Genomic DNA, 26,472 nt, shown 5'->3' with positions numbered 1-26,472 from the left:
CAAAGGCTTGATCAAAGAGCCATGTTTTTACTCTTTTACCGAAGGTCAGGAGGGAGGGGGCTGATCTGATATCCCTGGGAAGGGAATTCAGTAGCCAAGGGGCCACCACTGAGAAGGCCCTGTCTCTCATCTCCGGCAATCATGCCTGCAAAAAAGGTGGGACCGAGAGCAGGGTCTCCCCAGACAATCTTAAGCTCTGAGATGGTTCAGAGGGGAAGATCCATTCAGACAGATAAGCTGGGCGAGAACCTTTAGGGCTTTATAGGCTAAAGCCAGCACTTGGTAGCAGACTAGTAGCCAGTGGAGATGACGTAACAGGGGGGTTGTATGCTCCGTGTATGCTGCTTCAGTAAGCAACCTGGCTGCTGCCTGTTGGACCAATTGAAGCTTCTGAAGTCTTCAAAGGCAACCCTACGTAGAGCGCATTGCAATAATCTATATGGGATGTAACAAGAGAGTGGAGCACCATGGCCAAGTCTGACTTCCCATGATGCACAAGTTTTAATTGTGTGCAGCTGGTGCACAAGTTTTAGTTGTGTGAATGCTCCCCTGGCCACCGTCAATTCTGCATCCATGGTTTGAAAGTATTTTTTAAAAATCCAAAGAAGCAACATTTTCTCTTTTATATAAGGGACACCATTTTACTATGTCATTGCAAATAACAGGACTTGAGCTTCTATCTATTTTTATATCCATGAGGAGGGTGTGTGTCAGGCATCAAACTGCAGCAGATATCAAGGGCTCAATGTAGTAAGTGCCAATATCGCTCCTCTCTCTAGAAAGCACCAAGGCATCAAGTGGTATTTTTGCACAGAAAACATGGGTTTCTGTACAGAAAATAATAACATACAGAAATTTTGCATAGAAAGTACTGTTTCTTGCACTAATGCAAGAATTCTCTGTAGAGGAAGTTCCAAATTGTGAAGATTCTCACCAGTCCAGAAATCTTCACATTAGCATTTCTAAACACCACATAAACATGCTTTTCAGCTATTTTTGACCAATATTTTTGGACATTCTTCCCATCACTACTCACGACTGGGTCTTTTCACTTGAGCTCTTTGTGAAGCATGGCGTTGTATTTCCTGTATATCAAGCACAGTTGCTTTTAGATCTTCACTCAATCGTCTTCTTTGCTCAGTTAGCATCTGTACTTTATGATCTACAAAATAAAATATTCTAAATACAACACTGTGACTCCTGTTTATTATGTCTAAATCTTTGAATATTCACACTTAGTGCATATATATATATATATATTGCAGTGTTGATCCACGGCAATACAGTAGGAGCCTCTGGTGGTGCAAAGGATTAAACCCTTATGCCGGCTGAACTGCTGACCAAAAGGTCAGTGGTTCGAATCTGGGGAGCAGGGTGAGCTCTCATCCATCAGCTCCAGCTTCCCATGTGGGACATGAGAGAAGCCTCCCACAGGATGCTAAAACATCCAGGAGTCCCCTGGGCAATGTCCTTAAAGATGGTCAATTCTCTCACACCAGAAGCGACTTGCAGTTTCTCAAGTGGCACTTAACACAAAAAACCCTGAAATACCGTAATGTGTTCTATATGGAAATACTTATAAACATTGTCAAGGAATATTAACTGACGTACAATGCTATCTCAGCCTGCTTGCTCTGCAGTAGTTATCTATTTAATTCTGTCCAATTAAAGTAGTGTTTGTTACAAATCCTAAAGAGCTTAAAGCCTTAAGGAAAGTTTTTCTATATATTCCTTCTACTTCATGTCATTCAGCACCTGAAATTCTATTCCATGTTTCTTGACAAGGAAAATAGCAGCTCTTTTTGGACTGGATGGACCACGAAGTCTCTTCCAACTCAATCATTCAATGATTGTATGGTCATAATAATTAATAAAAAGGCTATCTAACCTCAACAATATTTCCAGATACCTATTGACAATCTCAATGTTCACAGATGTATTTGTGATTGGATAAATCACTGATGCTGTTTGTCTTCTTGAGACTCCCTTTTTGTTGTTATGGTTTCTGGTTTTATTCTTTTACAGCTTGGCCTTCTGGATTGCTGTTGTTGTTGTCCAATTATATTCCTGACTTAGCTTGGTTATTTTATTTTTCATATTTATTTCATTTTCAATTGATAGCTTCACTATTTTCAACTACTGTTAGCTACTCCCTGAACTGATAACACAATAGTTTCCTTGTAATGACAATATGATATGCAAACATTTTAAAATCACACATAAAATAAATGTGTCATTTTAAAATGCATATCATGGCTCTTATTGACATGATACATCATATTCTATCTATGTGAATAAAAATGGCATGGGAAAAAATAAATTAAACTGAACAAAATGTATGTCCAAGGCAGCTGACAGCATGAAGAATGATAGCATACATACCACTGACACTGCCTGGTTGGGCAGCAGCAAGTGCTTGCGCTTGCTCTAGATCTCTCCGACTGGATGCCAAATTTTCTAGTAGCAAGTACTTCTTCTCTAACAGTTCATGCAATTCCTTTTCTGCAAAATTAAATGTTCTACAGTCACTCGGTGACAAAATGCCAGAAACACACAAGAAAAAATGTATCCAGAATTTTTTTCATTTACAATAATAATAGCTTCATTATCATTGTTGTAGATCTTGGAACAGGGAAAATAAAGAAAATTTAATTTCTTCTCAGAACATAAAGTAACTTTACAAAGGAAATCAATGTCTTAACCTATAGGCTTGGGTCTGCAATGACAACTTTATGAAGACAGAATGAGTGTCAGTAAACTCCAGGATTCATGGGATGCAGTGAGAAGACATCAGACCCTTGAATACATTTCAAACTCAATGTGCTCAACACAAGAGAATCAAGACAGAGAATTTCAGTAGTCACTACTATCTATATTTATTATGTATACCAGGATAAGCAACCATGGGAGGCTAGGACCACATCAGCACCCCCAGGATACTTTGGCAGGCCATACACACACTGGGGGACATTTCCCCATGATTGTAGGCCCCACAGGAGAGGCCTTTGTCTATATAACAAGCTATAGCAGACAGAAGTCAATTATTGTTATTAAAAAGGCCCCCTCTGTGATTTAAATCATCTGGGATAAATCATCTGGGAAGACCAAAATATGGGGAAAATGCTCCTATACCCCGACATCACCCTCCTCCAGACTGCAATAGCTCCAGTTGATTTGTTGTTGTTGTTGTTGTTGTTGTTTGTTCATTTTGGCAATGAATGTTTGCTATTTTGATCTTTTCTCTATAAACTGCCCTGAGACCCTTTAGGGAGATAGGGCAGGTTATAAATTATTATTATTATTATTATTATTATTATTATTATTATTATTATTGTTGAAGGCATTTGGGAGCAAAAAATATCCCTGGGGAGAACAAAAATGGTACTTGGTTTGCACTTCCCCAAAAACCTGATAAGGAGAATTCGTATTTGATTTCTATTTCCAAGAATGTCAAAAGTGTTTTGAATGTCAATAAAAATGAAATAATAGTGACATAGTAAATGAGGTTAAATGAAAATGATGGCAGTGACACATTATTAACTTTTCCCTGTGCCCCAATCTCTTTTTTTCTGAAGTTTGTCTTGAATTCAGACCTCCCTCAAAAGCCAGCTATGAATATTTACATTACATATAGTCTATTTTAAAATAAAAGTTATTTACTTTCAACTTACCCCTGCCTTTTAGTGTTTCGGGTATTTCTGAAGCACGCTGTACTTTTTGCAATTCATGCACAGTTGCCTCTAGATCTGCAGCTAATCGTTTTTTCTCCTCAGCTAGCTCCTTTCGTTTTTCTTCTGTAAAATGATTTTAGACAAATTCATTAAGATATTAATCTTATTTGAAATAATTACACCAAATAAACAGTGCTGTTACTATTCAACATTATCTGAAATGTTTTGATTTCAATTAGCAATTTTTGCAGTTCCCAAACTCTGAACTCCCAAGCTCCTTGAACAGCTCTACAATTTTAAAAGAATCAGGTGCTCTCAAACACTTCTTTCTTAACACCATCATCCCCACCAATTCAATACTGGAAACTGAAAATTTATTTATTTATTTACAGTATTTATACCCCACCCTTCTCACCCCAAAGGGGACTCAGGGTGGCTTACAGAAAACACAAACAGCAAACATTCAATGCTGATAGTACAATTAATGAGGCAGACAACACAAAGAGGTAAATAGAGTTTTCCCCATCTTATTACCAACATCTTGGAGGCTGGGCTTGACTCCAGCCATGGGGGGAGCTGATTTGATTTCTGGTCACTTCTGGGCCACATTTTTGGCTTATTTTTGCTTGTTTCTGTAGAACTATCTAAAGCTTGATTGTATTACCAAATTTACTAAGTCTTTTACCATACATCTCAGTTTCTTCATGTCAGCATTCTTAGCAAATAATGGTAGGTTACATACCTGTGACCATCTTTCTTCGAGTGGTGCTCTGCGAATTCACACTTGTGGAGAGACTGCGCCTGCGCGGGCTCCAACGGAAACTTCTACATTTTAAAACTTTTCAAGTTTTAGCGGTAACCCCGCCCAGCCCCGGCAGGGGATAAAAGGGCACCCCGCGCACACCGATCCAATTCCTACGCCGCTACGGTAGTGAGAAATTGGAGGTTTGCTTAGAGGGGAGGCTGGGCGGGTTAGTGTGAATTCGCAGAACACCACTCGAAGAAAGATGGTCACAGGTATGTAACCTACCATTTTTCTTCGTGGTCTCTGCGAATGCACACTTGTGGAGACTAGCAAGCTCAGGTCCCGGAGGCGGGAAGAATGCAAACCGACCATACAAGTCAAGGGCCAAACAATTTTATTAAGTGCAAACAATTACCAAACAAGAGATTGTAATCACTTCCGAAGAAGGGCACAGTGCATAAACTTATGGGAGTACGTGATCCTTCCGGTCACGTGAGGGTGACCAACCTACAGTGAAAGACACTCAATAAATGAGGGCATTCTTGAACAATTAAAGTGAACTTATGACCCTTGAAATAAACCACATGGTGATTGTCGAAGACACTCATTGCAATGAGGGCACATTAAGTAGTTACACAAAACAGTTTTGTTAGCAAGTGCAAAAACACATTTGCAAGGCAAAAGATGTCGATATCGACACAAAACACTACCCGTGATGAGCCCCATTAGGCTATAGTGCAAGGTTGCCTGCGCCTCAGGCAGTAAAGGCATCAAGTGTAAAGGTGCAGTTACATTCACCAGCACCGGTAAACAGTTGAATTCAAGTAAAAAACATGGTAACAACATTCACAACAATATACGGTGCCGAGGAAGCTCCCGGTACCGGTCAAATACAAGAAACTTTGCAAAGTTTAAGGTGGGCACGACCCCAGAATTGCCCTCCCAAAGGCCATGTCAGGTGTACACCTTGTATTCAGTCTATAATGTGAGACAAATGTCTGAGGATTCTTCCAAATGGCCGCTTTGCAAATAGCGTCCAGGGGAATCCCTTTAAGGAAGGCTGTCGATGCCGCCATAGCCCTGGTTGACCGAGCCTGGACAACCGAGGGGGGTTGTTGTCGAGCAAGCTGATAACAAAGCTCGATTGTCAAGGTGATCCAGTGGGACAAACGTTGTGCCGTGATCGGTAGGCCCACCTTCTCCTGGGCATATGCCACGAACAGTCTTTGAGTCCTTCGAGACTGAGCAGTTCTGTCCCTATAACAGAGTAATGCTCTCCGCACATCGAGCATATGAAGTCTTTTTTCCCTCGGGGTAGAGGGGGACTGACACAACGAGGGGAGGACAATGTCTTCATTAATGTGGAAAGGAGACACAATCTTAGGGAGGAAAGACACGTCCGTGCGGAGGACTGCCCTGTCCTCGTAGACAACAAAATACGGTTCGTCCACACGCAGTGCCGCAAGTTCCGAGGGCCTACGGGCCGAGGTGATAGCGACAAGAAAGGCCACCTTCCACGACAGGAGTCGAAGGTCAATCGATGCCAACGGTTCAAAGGGCGCTTGTGCGAGCCGAGCTAGCACAAGGTCGAGGTCCCAACCCGGGGTCGGGGAGCGGACTGGGGGGTGCAGGTTGTTGAAACCCCGCAGGAAAGACTTCACGGAGCTGTCCTTAAACAAGGAGGCTTCTCCTGTTCGTTGAAGCTGCCACGAGATGGCCGCCAGGTGAGACTTGAGTGACGACAGCGACAAGCCCCGTTCGGTAAGGTGCAGCAAGAAAGAGAGAATTGACGGTACCGACGGTCGATGATCGTCTAGGCCCTTCTCGGAGAGGAAGGCCTGGAAGCGGTTAAGGCACGCTGAGTAGCATTTTTTGGTCGCTGGCTTGTGAGCTGCCTCCAGGATCGGAAGAACTCCTGGACACAGTTACCTCAAGATCGGATCCTCCACGCCGAAAGATGCAGAGAAGCGAGGTCGGGGTGGAGAAGCTGACCGTCTTCCCGGGAGAGTAGATCCTGCCGAAGTGGAAGGCGCCTCATCCGTCCCTCGGATAACTGGAGAAGGACCAAGAACCACGGTTGTCGTGGCCACTCCGGCGCTATCAAGATGCAGTTCGTTTGCACCGACTGGATTCTCTCGATCACCCTCGGAATGAGCGGGAAGGGAGGGAAGAGGTAGAGCAGATGCCTCGACCAGTCCAACAGGAACGCGTCTCCGAGACACCTCGGTACCGTGTTCGGAGCAAGCCGAGCACCGAACTGAGGAAGCTGAGCGTTTTGCGGCGACGCGAAGAGGTCTGCGGCTGGGAGGCCCCAATCCCTGAAGATCTTGGCCAGTTCGTCGGGGTTCAACCTCCATTCGTGAGAGGTTGCCTTGGTTCTGCTGAGTGCGTCCGCCTCAACGTTGATCTCGCCCGGGAGGTGCAAAGCTGTTATCGACACCGACCTGGCTACACACCAGTCCCAAAGTTCCAGTGACAGCTTGAGAAGTTTTCTCGAGCCTCTTCCTCCCTGTTTGTTCACATAGAACATTGCCACCATGTTGTCCGTGAGGATCTGGACAGACTTCCCCGTGACCAGGAGGGCAAATGCCCTCAGGGCTTTGAAGATTGCCAGCAGTTCCAAGTAATTTATATGGCACTGTCTTTCCTGTTGAGACCAGAGGTCGTGGACCGAGAGTTCTCCTGTATGGCATCCCCATGCGAACATCGAGGCGTCCGTCGTGATCGTGACGGACAGGGGTTCTGGGTGGAATGGAACGCCTCTGCAGACATGCTGGCGATTCATCCACCAGTTCAGGGAGTCCTTTACCGACTTCGGTATCAGCAAGCGCTTCGCAGCACTGTCCCGCATGAGGTTGAAGTGGTCCAGAAACCATCTTTGGAGGGGACGGAAGCGGAGTCTCGCCAATGGTGTCACCATCACCGTGGAGGCCATATGCCCGAGGAGGACCTGAATCTGCTTCGCCGGGACCACTCGGGCTCGACGCACTTTGAGCGCTTCGGCTCGAAGGGCCCTGAATCTCTCTTCTGGAAGGAAAACTGACTGGGAGAGAGAATCGAACATGGCGCCGATGAACTTTATGCAAGTGGTGGGCTCGAGATGAGATTTCTCCTCGTTTAGCTGGAGGCCCAGGTCTTCGAGGAGGGAAAGCGTCCTTGCCACCTGCGTTCGCAGGAGGTCCGGGGAGCGTGCTCCCAACAACCAGTCGTCTAGGTATGGGAAAATGCGGATTTTTTCCCTTCTGAGGGCTGCTGCGACCACCGACATGCATTTGGTGAAAGTTCTCGGTGCCGTCACGAGCCCGAACGGGAGGACGTTGAAGGCATACGTCTGTCCCGCTACCCTGAAGGCCAGGAAGCGTCTGTGATGCTTTCTGACTGAGAGATGGAAGTAAGCGTCCCGGAGATCGACGGACGCGAAGAAGTCTCCGTATCTGAGGAGAGGAAGAATGGACGATACCGTCACCATCCGGAACTTTTGGGGTTCGATGAAGGAGTTTAAGTCTCTGAGATCGAGGATTGGGCGGAGGGAGCCATCCGGCTTCGGGACAGTAAAGTACCTGGAGAAGAAGGCTCGATGGTTTTGAGAGTCCAGGAGAGGGGAAATTGCCCCTTTCAGAAGCAAGGTCTCGACCTCTGTCAGAATTGCCGAAGATGGTTCGGTATCGACAATCTGCCCTGTTGGTGGGAGCTCCCCGAACTCCAATGCATAGCCTTTGTCGACAATCTTTAAAACCCATGCATCTGAGGTGATATTTTCCCATGCAGGGAGAAAGTTTGTCAGGCGATCCCCGAACGGTGTCGAGCCGGATAGAAGGATGAGGGCGGGTACCATTGGGAGGGACATGGGAACAACATCTGTAACGAAAGAGCAAACAGTATCGTCCATTAGGGTGTCAAATGCGGCGCCTGGCCTGATTGCCTCCAGAAGCTTGACGGGACCGCGAACGCTGCTGCTGGTGCTGCCTCCTTTGCTGTTGAGGGTGGGTTTGTTGGGAGGTATGCAGGGGACGGGCTGGTTGGCGGTACTGTATGGTGCGGTACGGGACCGTGTGCCGGCGTTTGTACTGGAACTATCTGGTCCTCTGCGCCTGGTTCTGATTCTCGAACCCACACTTAGAAGCCAAGGTCTTGAAGTCGTGATTTGACTTCAGTTTGTCGTCCGTTCCTGCGTTGAAGAGCCCCAGGGCATCGAACGGAAGGTCTTCGATCACCTGCCTCGACGATGTAGAGAGGCCAGAGGATCTAAGCCAGGCATGCCTCCTGATTGCCATGGCGTGAGCAATCATCTTGCCCGCAGTGTCCCCCGTGTGTTTGGCCATCTGCATCTGATGATGCGCCAGAGAGTTCGCCTCTTGGCCCAGGGTGGAGAGGGCGGTGCGATCCTCGTCAGACATTCTCTGGAACAATGGAGCTGCTTTTTCCCAGAGAATTTGTTGGTATGCACCCATGCAAGCACCATAATTGGCCATGCGGGCCAGCAAGAGGGCACCAGAGTAAAGCTTCCTGCCGACTGCATCAAATCTCTTCCCTTCACGGTCGGAAGGAGCTGATGATTGCCTTCCGAACCCGTGAGCCGCCTTCACGACCACCGAGTTAGGGTCGGGATGGTGTTTCAGCCACTCCAAGCCCTCATCGTCCGTTCTATACCATGATTCAATCTTTTTAGAGGTTGGAGGGATGGAGGAAGGGGTCTTCCAGGAGCCCTGGATCACTTCAAGGAGATAAGGAAGGAAGGGTAGAAGAGGAGCGGGTGGAGATTCCGACTGCACCCTTTTAAACACCGGGTCTTGCACTGCCTTGGAAGTCTGCTTGACCTCTAGGCCAAGGGCATCAGCCATGCGAGCCATTTGATCCGCAAAGGCTAGGACATTGTCCGTGGGAGATGGAGGATCAGCCTCATAGGCGTCGTGAGTGGGTGATCTCTCGATCCCGAGAGATAACACAGACCCCGAGTGTACCGATCCCGGTAACTCGCCATCTTCCTCTTCGTCATCGGCAGCCACGGATTGGGGAGGAGGGGATGAGGAGACATCCCGACTCGGGCGCTGCAGTGGAGCCACTGGGGGGGCTTTTGAGGCCGAAGCCTGAATGGCACGGGCCAGTCTCATAGTCTGCCTGCCCCTTTCCGGAGTCTCCAGCACTGGAGAAGTCTCCTGTCTTGCCATCACAGTTGTCAAGGTCGTGACCGACGGGAAAAGCTCCTGTCTGGCTGTCACATGTCGAGCTGGTGCCTCGATCACCGTGTCCACCGATATCACCGGGGACTCGGGTTGCTCCGAAGGCTGTTCCGGCAGAAGTTGCGGCTCCTGAGCAGGCTGTGGGGCCAGCTGGGGTTCAGCAGGCTGCAACGGCGATGACCTCGCCGACGAGGTGGCCGAGGAGGCGGTGGTTTGCTTTCGGGAAGAAGAAGAAGACGAGTATGGAGGCGGCATCGTCTTCTTCTTCTTTGCCGGCGGCTGAGCTGTCTTCGACACAGACTTTCCCGGGGTGGGCGGGACGGAGGATGAGGTGGAAGCACGCCGAGATTCTTCTTGAGACCCGCAAAAGGCAATGCGAACCGCCGTGGAAGATGGCGGAGTCGCCGATGTCGAACTCGTGGACCTGATCAATCTCACCGACGCCACTGAGCTGGTCGAAGAGTGCTGGATGCGTACGGTCTTGGTCGTGACCGTGCATGGAGCTTTTTGCTTCGTAGGCTTTGTAGCCTTGGAAGCTGTCGACACCGAGGCCTTAGAAGTTGTCGACATAGCTGTTCTTGGCCTTTTCTGCGCAGCCTTCTTCGCCCTTGTGCGGCGAGGCTCGGTCTCCGTCGGGGGATCGACAGATTTTGATGTCGATGCTCCCTTCGACGTCGAAGCTGATGCTGAAGGCCTGGATACCGCAGCTGATGTCGACGCCGATGTCGATGTTGAAGGTACCGAAGCCAACGTCTGCTGGTACAGAAGGTATCGAAGCCGATGGCCCCGGTTCTTACGGGACTGTGCCGTCAACGATTGACAATGACGACACGAAGAAGTAATGTGTGCCTCTCCAAGACACAAAAGGCAAAGAGCGTGCTTGTCCGAATCAGGGATCTTCCTCGGACAATTCGCGCATCTTTTGAAGCGAGTTGTTGACATAATACTGTCGAACAACTCGAGGAAAACTCTGTAGAGAAACTATCCAAACTCTATCCAACTAGAAGTACCGAAGCGAGCCGTGCGGCGGAAAAAAAGGAATTGGATCGGTGTGCGCAGGGCGCCCTTTTATCCCCTGCCGGGGCTGGGCGGGGTTACCGCCAAAACTTGAAAAGTTTTAAAATGTAGAAGTTTCCGTTGGAGCCCGCGCAGGCGCAGTCTCTCCACAAGTGTGCATTCGCAGAGACCACGAAGAAAAATGTAGATTACTGACATAAAAGACTTATCTGTGTTGAACTTGGCTTACCAAGATGCTTGAATGCCTTGCCACATGTCTATCAGAGAGCTGAGAAACACTTCATCTAAACGGTTATTTTATTGTGGTAGATCCCCCTTTTACAAATATACAGAATAAAAACTGTATATATCTACAAATTGACCTTGGCAATTAAAGCATCTTAATTCTAAAAATAGGTATTTCACATTTAACTAAAACAATAAATCAGCATACATACCACCAACAATGCCAGGCTGGGTAGCTGCCAAAGCTTGAGCTTCTTGTAATTCTTTCAAATTTTCCAATAACATCTGTTTCTTTTGTGATAGTTCATATAATTCTCTTTCTGCAAAAGGAAATTTAAAGCATTTCTTGAGAATATTATTTTAGATCTTTATTGCTTAAGAAGTCGCTTTTTTAAAAGAAAGATATTTTAAAAGCTGGCAATTTTTAAAAATATGTTTCGTCTTTTGTCAAGATTCTAGATTTTAAGAAATAAGCTAAATCAAATTGCTTTTAGTCACTAATATATATTTCCAAACCCCACTGAGATTGCTTAAAACAAATGTTTTAACATGGGCTCCACAGGTGCTTGGAAAAACTGCCATAGGAAGTACAAAGCCTTCTCGGGGTCCTCTTAGAAAGCAAAAATGCATCTTTAATGACTCCTGAAATCATTTTGAAGCACAAAAATGAACTTGATTAATTCCACATTGATCACTGCTGCTGGAGAGCTTCTATATAACAAAATGTCCTGTTTTGTTTTTGTAGGAATGCTACTTCTGTTAATGAAGATTTGCAACACAGTTGGAAAACTACCGAATTACAATTTAGAACAGGCAAGAGCAAACTTCATATCTCCAGGTGTTTTGGACTTCAACTCCCACAATTCCTAGCAGCCTCAGGCCCTTTCCTTTTCCCTCTAAGCCACTTAAGAAAAGAAATAAAATGCCCATAAATCCTGTACTGCAATAGTTTGTCTTCCCTAATTCTTCTAATATTTGACAGCTTTAGTATACTACAGAATTGAAGTTTTGCCTCTTTTGTAGTAAGTCTATATTTACTGTGGGAGTTAAAGTCCAACACACCTGGAGGGAGGGCTGAAGTTTGCCCATTCCTGATCTAGAATCTCTCTGCAGATAAATGTCATTGTTTGGTATTCTTAAACACGCACGTGCACATGCATGCACACATTGCAGATCATAAAAGTTATTTACTTTCAACTTACCCCTGCCTTTTAGTGTTTCGGGTATTTCTGAAGCACGCTGTACTTTTTGCAATTCATGCACAGTTGCCTCTAGATCTGCAGCTAATCGTTTTTTCTCCTCAGCTAGCTCCTTTCGTTTTTCTTCTGTAAAATGATTTTAGACAAATTCATTAAGATATTAATCTTATTTGAAATAATTACACCAAATAAACAGTGCTGTTACTATTCAACATTATCTGAAATGTTTTGATTTCAATTAGCAATTTTTGCAGTTCCCAAACTCTGAACTCCCAAGCTCCTTGAACAGCTCTACAATTTTAAAAGAATCAGGTGCTCTCAAACACTTCTTTCTTAACACCATCATCCCCACCAATTCAATACTGGAAACTGAAAATTTATTTATTTATTTACAGTATTTATACCCCACCCTTCTCACCCCAAAGGGGACTCAGGGTGGCTTACAGAAAACACAAACAGCAAATATTCAATGCTGGTAGTACAATTAATGAGGACAGACAACACAAAGAGGTAAATAGAGTTTTCCCCATCTTATTACCAACATCTTGGAGGCTGGGCTTGACTCCAGCCATGGGGGGAGCTGTTGCTCCATCTTCCATGCTGAGGAGCTTTTCCCTGATCGATGTCCTTAAGGGTGCCTTTATTACCTCCCCGCTAAAAGCGGTACCTGTTTTATCTACTCGTATTTTTGCTTTCTACCTGCCAGGTAGACAGGTGAGCTGGGTCTAATGACAGGTGCTCACCCCGACTCGGGATCAAACTGCTGAACTGATTGGCAGGATTTTTCTGCAGAAAGGAGGTTTAGCCTACTATGCTAAGCATGTGTTCTAGACTAGAAAACTCAGAGGTAAAACTGATTTGATTTCTGGTCACTTCTGGGCCACATTTTTGGCTTATTTTTGCTTGTTTCTGTAGAACTATCTAAAGCTTGATTGTACTACCAAATTTACTAAGTCTTTTACCATACATCTCAGTTTCTTCATGTCAGCATTCTTAGCAAATAATGTAGATTACTGACATAAAAGACTTATCTGTGTTGAACTTGGCTTACCAAGATGCTTGAATGCCTTGCCACATGTCTATCAGAGAGCTGAGGAACACTTCATCTAAACGGTTATTTTATTGTGGTAGATCCCCCTTTTACAAATATACAGAATAAAAACTGTATATATCTACAAATTGACCTTGGCAATTAAAGCATCTTAATTCTAAAAATAGGTATTTCACATTTAACTAAAACAATAAATCAGCATACATACCACCAACAATGCCAGGCTGGGTAGCTGCCAAAGCTTGAGCTTCTTGTAATTCTTTCAAATTTTCCAATAACATCTGTTTCTTTTGTGATAGTTCATATAATTCTCTTTCTGCAAAAGGAAATTTAAAGCATTTCTTGAGAATATTATTTTAGATCTTTATTGCTTAAGAAGTCGCTTTTTTAAAAGAAAGATATTTTAAAAGCTGGCAATTTTTAAAAATATGTTTCGTCTTTTGTCAAGATTCTAGATTTTAAGAAATAAGCTAAATCAAATTGCTTTTAGTCACTAATATATATTTCCAAACCCCACTGAGATTGCTTAAAACAAATGTTTTAACATGGGCTCCACAGGTGCTTGGAAAAACTGCCATAGGAAGTACAAAGCCTTCTCGGGGTCCTCTTAGAAAGCAAAAATGCATCTTTAATGACTCCTGAAATCATTTTGAAGCACAAAAATGAACTTGATTAATTCCACATTGATCACTGCTGCTGGAGAGCTTCTATATAACAAAATGTCCTGTTTTGTTTTTGTAGGAATGCTACTTCTGTTAATGAAGATTTGCAACACAGTTGGAAAACTACCGAATTACAATTTAGAACAGGCAAGAGCAAACTTCATATCTCCAGGTGTTTTGGACTTCAACTCCCACAATTCCTAGCAGCCTCAGGCCCTTTCCTTTTCCCTCTAAGCCACTTAAGAAAAGAAATAAAATGCCCATAAATCCTGTACTGCAATAGTTTGTCTTCCCTAATTCTTCTAATATTTGACAGCTTTAGTATACTACAGAATTGAAGTTTTGCCTCTTTTGTAGTAAGTCTATATTTACTGTGGGAGTTAAAGTCCAACACACCTGGAGGGAGGGCTGAAGTTTGCCCATTCCTGATCTAGAATCTCTCTGCAGATAAATGTCATTGTTTGGTATTCTTAAACACACACGTGCACATGCATACACACACAGCAGATCATAGAGCATCAAAATACATAAAATGTATCCAGGCCCAGTTCTTTCCTTTGTTGCCGCACAATGGTAGCTGGGAAGTGGGACCAGTCTCAATACAGGAACAATGGGGCAGTGCTGCCTCTGTTGATCTCACCTACAGCAGTGGTAGCAGGAAAAGGAAGACACCACAGCTCAGTCTAGGCATGATGGAAATATTAGGGCAATGAATCACCATCTGACAGCCAGACTAATGTGAGGAATAACTAGGCTTGGAACACTGAAGCAATTACAACCATAATCCTAACCATGTTTTAAAAGTCAACATAATGTTCTCTGTACTTACCAGCAGGTCTCTCAATTTCACCTTTTCCTGATAAAGAAAGCTTTGTTTTTTGTATATCCTGAACTGTTTTTTCTAGATCTTCAGTCAAGCGTTCTCTTTTCTGAACTAGTTTTTCCATTTTTTCCGCTATTTAATAAATTCAAGATACAACAAAATATTAATAACAAAATATTAATACGTATGTGATCGATTAACTAAACTGCATACAAAGTACAACTAATGTTGGCATGTTGGTGAAAGATGTGTTTGGAAAAAATGAATTGAATATTTGGAAACATTAATGTTTGACATTTATGTAGTACCTCATTGTTGTTGTTGTTCATTCGTTCAGTCGTCTCTGACTCTTCGTGACCTCATGGACCAGCCCACGCCAGAGCTCCCTGTCGGCCATCACCACCCCCAGCTCCTTCAAGGTCAGTCCAGTCACTTCAAGGATGCCATCCATCCATCTTGCCCTTGGTCGACCCCTCTTCCTTTTGCCTTCCACTTTCCCCAGCATAATTGTCTTCTCTAGCCTTTGCTGTCTCCACATGATGTGGCCAAAGTACGTCAACTTTGTCTCTAGTATCCTTCCCTCCAGTGAGCAGCCGGGCTTTATTTCCTGGAGGATGGACTGGTTGGATCTTCTCGCAGTCCAAGGCACTCTCAGAACTTTCCTCCAACACCACAGCTCAAAAGCATCGATCTTTACTCAGTACTTCCTATTATATATACTACAATTACACGTGCCTAGGCATGCATCTAAGGAAGTTCTATTCTAGATAGAGGCCATGAAAAACAATAAAACATTTTGAAGAAATATGTTGTGATAAATCCATTTTCTATTTTTTTGCTTTTTGACTACATTTGATTTTGGAACGATAATATATTGTATGTAAATTAAAGACCCTTCCTGGTTTTGGCTATATTTGAACGTAAAAAGCCCCCATCTTTGTCTCCTCCTCTCCAGCAGGACCAGAAGGAAATTAGATATTTCTGATTCTATTTGAGATTATTTAAATAGAACGTAAATTATCCACTTATAATATTGGCAAGACTATAAAATGTATTTAATTTGTAAAGGGACACAAGCTAACTTAATTCACTATGATAAGAAGTTTCCATTAAACATTGTTGAAAATTTGAAATTAACCAGTTTGTACAAATTAACATGAAAAATAGCAGTCAGTACAAGTGAAAGTTTTCAAAATTCTGCATTACAGCTATGCCAAAGAAAAGAGGTGTGTTTGCATGAAATATGTGTTGCCATTAATATTTGTTAGAAATAGCAGCCTTCTCAGGCCTTCAGTAATTATTTGTTATGTATATAATTGCTTATTACATTGTATGTGTGTATTGGTTTGCAATTTTACCTAACCTCTTTGTTGTGGGAGGGGTTGGAGACCATGTGATCAGAACTAAGCATGTTCAGTACTCAGACTCCATTTTAGATTGTCAGAAACCATTAAACTCTTAGAGAGAGTAGAAGCCATCTGCATGGCCACATAGTTCTAATTCCAGTGTTTAGTGTTAGCTTGTGTGGCATAATATGGTAGTTACTCATTGTATGGTACATTGTATACTACTATTAGAGAAACGGTAATCTACAGTTTTGTAATGCTTTTGTCACAACCACCCTCTGACAAAATATATTTCAGGTTGCAACTGGAAGCACCAGCAATCAGAATATACCTACCAGGGATACTGCCTGGTTGAGCAGCTTCAAGAGCCTGAGCTTCTTCTAACTCTTTCAAATTAGATTCCAAATTTGCTTTTAACAGCTGTTTCTTTTCAAATAAGTCATATAATTCTCGGTCTGTGAAAACAAATGTTCTTGAAAAAAACCAGTTTCAAATACCCAGTTTTACCAAATAGTGCAAAATGAGGGAAAAAATACATTTAAATGTGAATTATTTGTAGAAATGGCAAATACTTTTTCATCTTCCATCACAGCCTGCACATCTTAGGGCAGCACAAAAAGCCACTAACAAATAGAAGAAATGAAGATGCCTGGTTATGGTCTAAATAATCTTTTTAAAATCTATTTTGTCTGCAGCGTAGAAATATTAATTAAAAATAATCTAAATTACCTTGCTCCATTTCATCTAAAACATTCAATAAAACACTGTTCAACAATAATAGGATTAGAAGGTACTTTGTGTATCTGTGAGTCTTGTCCAATTTGTTTGAACATTTGGTCAAAGCTATCACTAAGCAGATTCAGGCCTTGGTTTATTATCATGATGCTAGAATGATAAGTCCTTGCAAAAGGCCTTTATTTGTAGTGCTATTCATTTTGAATCAGCAGCAAATTAGAACAATAATAATTATTTAACTTTAAATAGGTGAGAACTTGGCACATATGGAGGCACGGTCCTCTAAATGGAGATTTTTGAGAAATATAGGTACATTTGACAGCTTCTTCTGCATTGGCCTCCTTTTTTGAATATATCAAAGCTTACAAAATACAATCATTCAAAAATCAGTTACCAAATTGTACTTTGTAAGCTTTTTGCTTTAACACTGCCTTTAATGTAAATAAAAGTGCAAAATCCTATAGCCCTTCTTTTTCTGTTTATGGATTTTTTTTTCTTCTTTTTTATTTTGTGATATATTTATTTTATTATTTCATATATTTAGGATTTCATGTCTAGTAGAAACCAACTAAACTGAGCCAAGAGAACCGAAACTATTAAATAAAGGTAAAGCAGACTTCCTTGTTTCAGGATACGTTAATTTTGCCTGCAGGATGGTTTCATTAAGTACAGCATTTTTTTTTTTGTCAGATGTATCTGGCAGTGTTGTGCCTGGGGTCTATTTTCACTGATATGCACAATATTGGACAGATTCACGAATGAGACAATCTTCACAATTTCACCATTTTAGATTTTTTTCTAACTCTGGCAGCAGTTTCCATCTGGACACAAACAAGCCTTTGTTAACAAAAGGCTGTGATAACCAGGTAGTAAAAAAATATATTAAGAGGCAGTCATCACATTTAAAGTGTTCATGCCTCTCTGCTAACATTATGTTCTCCTTTATTCCAGGACTCAAAAATGCACAGATAGGATGCTTAGTTGTAACTGTAGTTCTTCAAATTCTTATACGTGGATATCATATAAATGGGTCAGTTGTGCCTTATAGCATCCAGAATGTTCTAGAGCAGGCATGGGTAAACGTTGGCCTTCCAGGTGTTTTGGACTTCAATACCCACAATTCCTAACAGCCTGCCAGCTGTTAAGAATTGTGGGAGTTGAAGTCCAAAACACCTGGAGGGTCAACGTTTGCCCATGCCTGTTCTAGAGGTACGACGTACGTGCCTTTGAAAAAAAAATTACCTCATTGTTTTACCTACCAGCGGTACTATCTATTAGCTCCTTTTTAGAAGCACGGCGTTCCGCCTCTTGTAGTTTTTGCATAGTTGTCTTTAACTCTGCAGCCAACTGTCTTCTTTCCTCAGCAAGCTCCTGAACTTTGTCTTCTACAAAAAAATGTGGGATTAGAATATATGTTAATATGACAATACAATTTACAGTTCAATACAGGCAGTGCCCAAGTAACAAACAAGATAGGATCTATAGCTTTGTTTTTAAGTTGAATTTGCATGTAAGTCAAAGCAAGTACATACATTTTAAAATGTCATTCCATATACATACACACGCATATGCATACACACACACACATTAACTTTGGAAAGCATAGGGAAGGGTTAACACCTCTGTGGTGTTTGTTTTGCTGTCTGTGCCCCTCTTCAGAAGATTTCACCTCACTTTTTGTCCCTGTGATAATTGGATTTTGAAAATTTTGGCTTGTTGTGGAAACACAGGTTGGTGAGAATGCTTCAGTAGAGACACTTTTACCCCATAATAACTCTTCCAGGAGTGAATTTTCCTTCCTAGTTGTTGATTTCTTTCACTTCTGTTGTCTCACCTCATTCTTAACTATGAGTTGTTTGTAAGTCTAATGTTTGTAACTCCCTTTCAAAAGGTCTTTCTATGACTTCCTGGCTCCCTTTTATTATTTGGTCTCTGTCTAGCTGAAAGCTTTTCAACAGCACATTGATAAACACATACTTTTAGTGTAAAGTTACAGAAGCATGCCTGAAGTAAACAACCTAGTAATGCTTGAACTGGGAAAGAATGGGATTCTACTCCATTTGACTCTACTGTAGCTATGTGTGCTTGTCTACAGCAGGCAATTCTACAGCTGCCTCCAGAATCCTTCACTTCACATTAACAAAAAAATACAGAGAAAGGGGGGACGGCAGATAAGTCAATCTCCCCAGCTATCCCTAATATGTAGATTGATTAGTCCAACCCACAAAATAGAAATCACAAAAAATAGTGAAAAAAATAATCACTGGAAGCATTTTGGAAGAGGCCTTCAAGTGGTGTCTAAATATTTTGTGTGCTTATAAAAGGCTTACTTAGTTTGGTTGCACAAGCTAACCATGAGGCAATGGTGTGATACAGCTGCTTAAAAAGCCTATGCATTTGTCAGTTGCATCAACATGCTTATAGTATTCAGACTGTGGGAAGTAGTAGTTCCACACTGTATAGTGAGATGTCACCTGGAATAATCAATTGAAGAAGTTTGAAAAACAGTAACAGGTCAAGTGAAAGTTGACCAAAATAAATAAAGTTCTGGAAACATGTTTTAGGAAGAATGACTTACAGTAGGTCCTATCTACATATACTGTATGAACCAGAAAAAGATGGGTTTATAAGGGGGTGGCTAAAAACTGGGCATTCACATAGAAAACATGTGTCTAAAAAACTAAAGAGAAAGTCTAAAATCAATGAAAAATGTGTTGCAGCTGATCAGCGTATGGCAAGCATCCTCAAACTGTGGCCCTCAAGCTGATTGGGTCTTCAACTCCCGGAATTCCTAACAATTGAACAAGCTTATTAGGGCTTCTGGGTGTTGGAGGCCCAAACAGCTGGAGGGCCAGTTTGAGGATGCCTGGCGTATGGAGTTAAAATATGAGTTACATCACTGATTCTCAGCCAATGGGCTGCTGCAATTGAAAGCATTTCTCCAAATGGGGTAAGAAAAATATACCTCATTTTGTTGAATGGATTTGGCACAAAGTTTTGTGGACACAACATGAGCTTTTTCATGGTTCTCTGTGTGTGTGCAAAGACTCTCTGGAGTGGAACTTGATTTCTTTAATCCACATTCTGATCCAGATTGTGTAGAAGCAGCCTTAAAGGGTACGTTTCGCTTGGAGAAGTGAAAACTATGGTGTCATGATATCTATCTTTAAATATCTGAAAAGATGTCACTAAGTAGATGGAGCAAGAGTATTCTCTGCTGCTTCACAGACTAGAATACAAATCCATGAATTCAAATACAAGAAAGCATGAGGGAAAACTTCTGTTTGTCAGTGAAACAAATTGTCTGAGGTGTAGACTCTATCTCTGGGGGTCTGTAAACAGAAGTTGTGTTTTAGCTGTACTTTCCTGCATGTCAAGAAATTGGACCATATGGTCTTGTGGCCCTTCTATCTCTAAGCTGCTATGATTCCATAAATGACTCCTTAGCATTGTCTATAAGTTCAGTTGTAACAAATTTTCATAATTCTGAGTAGATATGTTTAAAAGAATAGATAGCAGCACAATAAATCACAGCATGTATACCACTGATACTGTCTGGTTGGGTAATAGCAAGATTCTGAGCTTCCTGTAGAGCCTCCCAATTGGAATCCAAATATGACTGTAAACGTTGCTTCTTTGCAGTTAGCTCATATAATTCTGTCTCTGCAAACAGAAATATTTTTAAAATTATCTCATGAAAAATGTTAAATGTCTGAATACTTATAAAATAAAATAAAAATAATATTTAAAACATAATATTATTTCACATAAATTACATTTTATCTGTTTCTTTATTAACATTATTTTCAAGCTGCCCTTTAATTTTACTCATTTTTTATTTTATTTAAAGTGTTTTCTTCTCCCAGTATGGCAAAGAAGGATAACAGCTCTCTCAAACTGCTTTCCAGAATAAAATACAATTGGACATAACCCGTAATTATTCATTAAAGCTACCTTATAATAAAGCAAAATTCCACTTTGGTACTATATGGCCCTGAAGAAACTGTAGTGTTTACCACAAGGAGGATCAAGAAGGAAACAATCCTTCTTGATCCAGGCAAAATAGAGAGGTAGCTGTTTTTCACTTTGTCTAATGACCTCAGTAATTGTTGTGGGGAAAATGGTCTTGTTGAACTGAATTCGAGTTTAGTGCTCAGCAAAATAAACATCTATTGTAAAGGTCATTTAGTATTGACTTACCATCAGGTTTTCCAACCAGTGCTCTCGCTGAAGCAAGACGCTCAACTTTTACTATATCACGCAATGTTTCTTCCAGCTTTTGATTCAAATATCTTCCTTGTTCAACTAGCTCTTGTAGTTTATGCTCTAAAAAATAAGGCCAGTGAAATTCTGATGTACCGTATGTTGAAGTCGCTGCACTATAAAACAGTCTTCCCTATCATTATGACTAGGAAGAAACAGGATTATGTGGGTGGGAATTTTCATGGAATCTTATAGCTAAAACAAATATAGTCCCCTTAAAGAACAAGAAAAGACATATTGCAAAGGGAAAGTGGCCATACTTTTAAATCGTTCATTTTTAATAGTTTTTAATCATTCTATTATTTGGAATGGTTTTTAATTAATTGGTTATTAGGGGTGCTGATTCAGAAAATTGTATTAGAAAGACGACATCAGCTGTAGTTTCTGATACAGAACATATGCCATCCAGTAGTCGCCATCTGCTCGCCCACAGAAAACCATATTTAACCATCTAGAGCTGATGTGATAGTAATAATCTTTCATGGGTAGTCAGACGCTCCCCTCCAAACATCCCCATTGCCTTGGCACTATAAGAGTGTTTTGCGAGACCCCTTGCTCTCGCAGCACGGTTTTGAGGCAATGATGTAGTAATGGTGAGGCAAAACTATTTTTGTTCTCGCGGACCACTGGTGGTCCATGGACCAGCAGTGATCTAAGGGAACATTTCTCACCAGCAGATATGTAGCCAATGTACCTGAAACTGGACTGAAAAATATGCCAAATCAAACAGTTCATACCACTAATACTGCCTGGTTGTGTAGCTGCAAGTTCCTGAGCTTCTCGTAGCTCATTCTGATTATATTTCAACTGCTCCAGTAATTCATGCTTCTTTGCAGACAGCTCACACATTTCCTTTCCTGCACAGAAAGATTTTTGAATGAACTTCAAATTGTACCGTTGATGAGAAAGTCACATAAAATTAAGTAATCCATTCAAAACTTGGATTATTTTATAGAAACAACAAGCCACCTTTTTCTTTGCACCCCACACAATTTAAGACACAGCACATAAATCAAGTTATTATCATGCTGGGAATATAACAAGGGTAGTACAAGGGCAGTATAATTGCTGTTCTTTATAACCACCCTGTTGATGAGCCCAGAAATAAGAATTAAATATTAGTACTTATTACCAATAGTCATAATTGGGATGGCATGGTGAAGCAGTAATATTTGCTTTAGTCCCCATATGTTCAGCAGAACAATCCATAATCACAGGGGGTATATTTCCATGTGCCGGCTTCAGAGGCAGGAGTACAAAGTTATTTTGCAGTTGTATTAATTTACTCTTCTCTCCTTCAGTTTTTTCTATTCTATCTTGCCAACTATCTATTCATCTAGATTTCTGTTTCTATAAGCAAAGTCTGCCCTGGTTGTTGGTTGGAGACCACTAATGAATTGCATGTGCTGTAGGCTATATTTCAGAGGAAGAACATGATGGAACCACCTTAGAATATTCCTTGCCTAATAAAACTGTATGAAGTTCACGGAGTCACCCTAAACCAAAAGGCAACTTGAAGGAATATGCACACAGACACCGTAAAAACGTAATTTTAGTCTAATTTGTCTAATTTGCCAAAATGTTTCCATTACCACTTGATATGGATGTTTAATATGTTCCTTGATTTATGGTTGCTTTGGTTGTTTTGGTTTCTGCTTGCACTTTACGGTATTGAATATTTGCCACTGTTTTTGTAAACTGCCCCGAGTCCCCACAGGGAAATAGAGCGGGACAGAAATAAAGATTATTATTATTATTATTATTATTATTATTATTATATCTAATGAATTCTTCTATCATTGATTCAAATTATAATGTGTTTGTCCTCATAAAATGACAGGAATTCCAGCAATTAAATTGAATTAAATTGGCCTCAATAATCAAAATTGTTATGGCGCCAGCACTGAAACAATATGCACATAAATTGCCTGTGCAAAATCTTTTATGCTCTGCTTACCAGATTGTAGCATAATTCCTGTTTCTTCTAAAGCAAGTCTCTGTTCCTTTTCTATGTCATGCACAGCTGTCTCTAGTTTCTCGGTCAATTCTCTTCTTTGGTTAAATAATGTCCGCAGCTTATGATCTAGATAATTATTTTACATCTTGTTATAATCGAATGTCAATATAGTTTGAAATAATTGTAATCAAAATAATTTCATAGTAAATACATAGTATTACCCATAAATAACTCAATAATGTATCAGCATTTTTGTAGCATACATTAAGGCCTCAATTCCTTCACAAACAATATCTTAGTAATCCATGCAACAAATCTAAAACATTGATTATTGGACTCTTTTTCAGATGACACTCTACTACTCCTTTCCATCTAATTGCAAGGATGCCCCCCTCCCAGATCCTGTACCAGTGCCTGGCCGCTGTGATGGACTAGATGAGGGCTAACAAACTGAAGCTTAATCCTGACAAGACAGAGGGAATCAGTCTTGTCATGTGGCTGATCGGGGCACTGGGTGGCAACCTGTGCTCAATCGGGTTACACTTCTCCTGAGGACACAGGTTCACTGTATGGGGATCCTCCTGGACTCAGCGCTGTCGCTTGACGCTCAAGTGTTGGTGGTGACTGAGAAGGCGTTTGCACAGTTAAAGCTTGTGTGCCAGCTGCCTCAAGAGTTCTGACTTAGCCACAGTGATCCATGCCTTCGTTATCTCCATATTGAACTACTGCAATGCGTGCTATGTGGGGCTGCTTTTGAAGACAGCCCGGAAATTGTTATTGGTACAAAGGTTGGCAGCCAGGTTGCTAACTGGAGCAAATTATAAGGAATGTACCACCCCCACCCCCCAATTAAAACAGATCCACTGGCTGCCAATAAGTTTCTGGTCCCAATTCAAGGTGCAGGTTATCACCTACAAAGCCGTACATGGTTCGGCTCCAGACTATCTTTGTGACTGCATCTTCCCCTATGAACCTGTGCGAGCTTTATGATCTGCTGGGGAGGCCCTTCTCTCATTCCCACCTCTGTCACAAGCATGGTTGGAGGGGCAAGGGAGCTGGCCCTCTTGGTGGTGGCCCTCTGGCTCTGGAGCTGTCTCCCCAAGGAGATTGGATTAGTGCCCACCCTGTCCACCTTCCTAAAAACCTGAAAATTTGGATGTTCCAATGTGGCTTTGATTAATCTGCTCATCAGTTGATGTGGCCCTTCTAGCCCTAATTTAATTATCGGACTTTTACACTTTATGACCAGCCCCGTTCATGCTGTTGTATTGCACAAGCCCTCTTAGCACTGAACACACCCATTGTGCTCGACTACTGCTTGTTGATTGTTGACAGGTTATGTTTTTATGATGTCTTATAGGGTTTTTGGGCCAGAGCTTTAGCACAGCTGGCAAATCATCAGCAATTATAAGATCTATCAACCAAAAGGTTGACCCCGAATTGGCATGAGCAGCCAACTGTCAGCCTAGCTCACTGTTTACCAAAGCAATTCTAAAACAGCTTTAGCTGTGATTAGATAAATTAAGTACCGCTAAAATGTGGGGGAGGTGTTTTACGACGCCATAAGGAAAGAAGATCAGAAAATGCTGGGTGACTAAAAGGAAATAAGAAGTCCTGATGGCTCTTCGTCATAAGAGGATAGAGCAACAGTGCCCCGTGGACTCCAGCCCAACCTTCCATGGCACCTCCTTCTGTTCTGTCTGTCTGTGTATTGTCTCTACAAAAGCGGCATTGAATGTTTGTTGTATATATGTACTGTGATCTGCCCTGAGTCCCCTTCAGGGTGAGAAGGGAGGAATATAAATAAAATGTTGTTGTTGTTATTATTGTTATTATTATTATTATTTATTGCAATGAAATGTATTTTATTGTGCTATATTTTAATTTTGTTGATTGGTCCTCATGTAAGCTGCCCCAAGTCCCTTCGGGGAGATGGTGGAGGGATATAAGAATAAAGTTGTTGTTGTTGTTAGTATTATTATTATTAGGGTCAAATTTTAGAGAACACTTTTCTCTTTAAGAATAATACAAATGCGGTAGTGATTCAGATCAAGGTCCATCAGTCCTTTCATTTCCCCCCAGAAAGTGCCTCTGAAGTAGTATTGGAAAAAGCAGATTTGCATGTGACCACTAGGGGACAGGATTGTATAAACTTTAGCCTAGAAAACTGAAATGGCTTTTGCAGAAAGACTCAGACAGATTCTAGATGGTTGGTTGTGCCATAGTTTCCCATTTGTTTCTTTTGCCCTCCCCTCCACTGGTGACTTTGTTGGTTTGAATTTTCCATTAACAACATGGGCTAAGCAGAGCAGATAGAGCTGTTTTCCACAAGCTGAAACATATGGATAAAAGAAACTTGAACCCTAATCTCCCCCAGTACTTGCCAGTTCAGCTTGCATGGTACATAGCAGTTAGTGGATGTGGGAAATTTTATGTATATTTCTACTGATAGTTGATGCTCTGCCCTTTAGGGGAAATGGCATTATAAATAAACATTATAGTAATAATTAATATAACGTTCATTATAGTAATTAATAGTACAGCTGATTAGGAAAATCTATTTCCTCCTATCACCTAAAGAGGCCTCCTGGTGGCCCAGCTGGTTAAACTACTGAGCGACTGAACTTGCTGACCAAAAGACTGGAGGTTCGAATCCAAGAAGCGGAGTGAGAAGTTAGCCCAGCTTCTGCCAACCTAGCAGTTTGAAAACATGCAAGTTTGAGTCAATCAATAGGTACCACTTCTGTGGGAAGGTAATGGCGCTCCATGTAGTCATGCTGTCATTGTTACTCTTGATGTTTGCAAGATTTTAAACAATTATATTTTAAACAGCTTGGTGAGCTTTGTTTAGCATTAGATGGAAGTTGAGAAATACTTGGGTGGATAATAAAATTAAAACAGGGTCTTAATTCCATGTTATACATACCACTGACACTTCCTGGTTGTAAAATTGCAAGTTCCTGAGCTTCTTGTAGCTCCTTCCAATTCGATTCCAATTTTTCCATCAAATCTTGTTTCTTCTCAGAGAGCTCATCTAATTCTCTTCCTGTAAACAGAAATTTTTCCACATAATTTCTTGAAAAATATGGTCAAAAATAATATTGTCCAGAAATATACATAAGAAGTGACCCATCAAACCAATTATCGTGCAGTTTGGTTTAAAAATATGAAAGCTTGTATATTTATTTTTTCATCCATACTCAATATTAATATATATGCCAGTAAACTATGTGGAGGTAGGAAAGATAATGATAAATATGTTTATAAAGTCTTCTCATATATGAGCCAAATGTTATATTACTACATAGAATGAAAAAAGCTGAGTGAAAAGTATATTACTCAAATAGAGAATCTGCATTAGATCTAAGACAACCATGTGGGGATTGGTGTGCACTCATAATGTATGTAAGCCTTCCCTAGGGTGAGCCATGCCATTAAGAAAAGTTAAACAAACTGCCATTGCATCACTAATGTATCCTGTACTTACCAAAAGGTGGTACAAATACAGCTTTTTCTGAAGCATGACGGTATGCATTTTGCATGTCATCCACTGTTGCCTCTAGCTCTGCAGTCAACTGTTTCCTTTGCTCAGACAACT

The 26,472-nt window shown here is 41.6% G+C and overlaps 2 protein-coding genes across 2 annotated transcripts in view; both read right to left on the bottom strand.

Annotated features, from left to right (window-relative positions):
• Window positions 1-14,697, bottom strand: part of LOC132779687 (rootletin-like) — a 72,411-nt gene extending 57,714 nt beyond the window's left edge. Inside the window, exons 1-7 of the mRNA XM_067470577.1 lie at window positions 14,580-14,697; window positions 13,297-13,404; window positions 12,041-12,163; window positions 11,051-11,158; window positions 3,672-3,794; window positions 2,383-2,502; window positions 1,037-1,162 (exon numbers count right to left, since the gene is read on the bottom strand). Coding sequence (XP_067326678.1) covers window positions 1,037-1,162; window positions 2,383-2,502; window positions 3,672-3,794; window positions 11,051-11,158; window positions 12,041-12,163; window positions 13,297-13,404; window positions 14,580-14,697 — 826 coding nt within the window. The remainder of the gene's footprint in view (window positions 1-1,036; window positions 1,163-2,382; window positions 2,503-3,671; window positions 3,795-11,050; window positions 11,159-12,040; window positions 12,164-13,296; window positions 13,405-14,579) is intronic.
• A 5,435-nt stretch (window positions 14,698-20,132) lies between these two features.
• LOC132779686 (signal recognition particle receptor FtsY-like) lies at window positions 20,133-26,472 on the bottom strand. Its single transcript, XM_060783356.1, has 6 exons — window positions 26,362-26,472; window positions 25,801-25,920; window positions 22,875-23,000; window positions 21,655-21,774; window positions 20,855-20,980; window positions 20,133-20,317 (listed from the first exon to the last, which is right to left on the bottom strand). The coding sequence occupies exons 1-6, from the start codon at window positions 26,414-26,416 to the stop codon at window positions 20,133-20,135; spliced, it is 732 nt and encodes a 243-aa protein (XP_060639339.1). The 5' UTR covers window positions 26,417-26,472.

Source organism: Anolis sagrei, chromosome 6, assembly GCF_037176765.1.
Source record: "Anolis sagrei isolate rAnoSag1 chromosome 6, rAnoSag1.mat, whole genome shotgun sequence".
In the NCBI taxonomy this organism is placed as follows: domain Eukaryota; kingdom Metazoa; phylum Chordata; class Lepidosauria; order Squamata; family Dactyloidae; genus Anolis; species Anolis sagrei.
The sequence above is the reverse complement of the archived record's forward strand: the minus strand, read 5'-3'. Positions and strand labels throughout refer to the sequence as shown.

What these genes read in the sequence shown, in the direction of transcription:
- LOC132779686 (XM_060783356.1), bottom strand. Translation starts at nt 26,416, where the DNA reads ATGCAAAATGCATACCGTCATGCTTCAGAAAAAGCTGTATTTGTACCA. An exon ending in ACAACCAGGCAGTATTAGTG is followed by an intron (nt 20,981 to 21,654) that starts GTATGAACTGTT and finishes CTTATTTTTTAG; the next exon opens with AGCATAAACTACAAGAGCTA. An exon ending in ACTGGTTGGAAAACCTGATG is followed by an intron (nt 20,318 to 20,854) that starts GTAAGTCAATAC and finishes TTCTGTTTGCAG; the next exon opens with AGACAGAATTATATGAGCTA.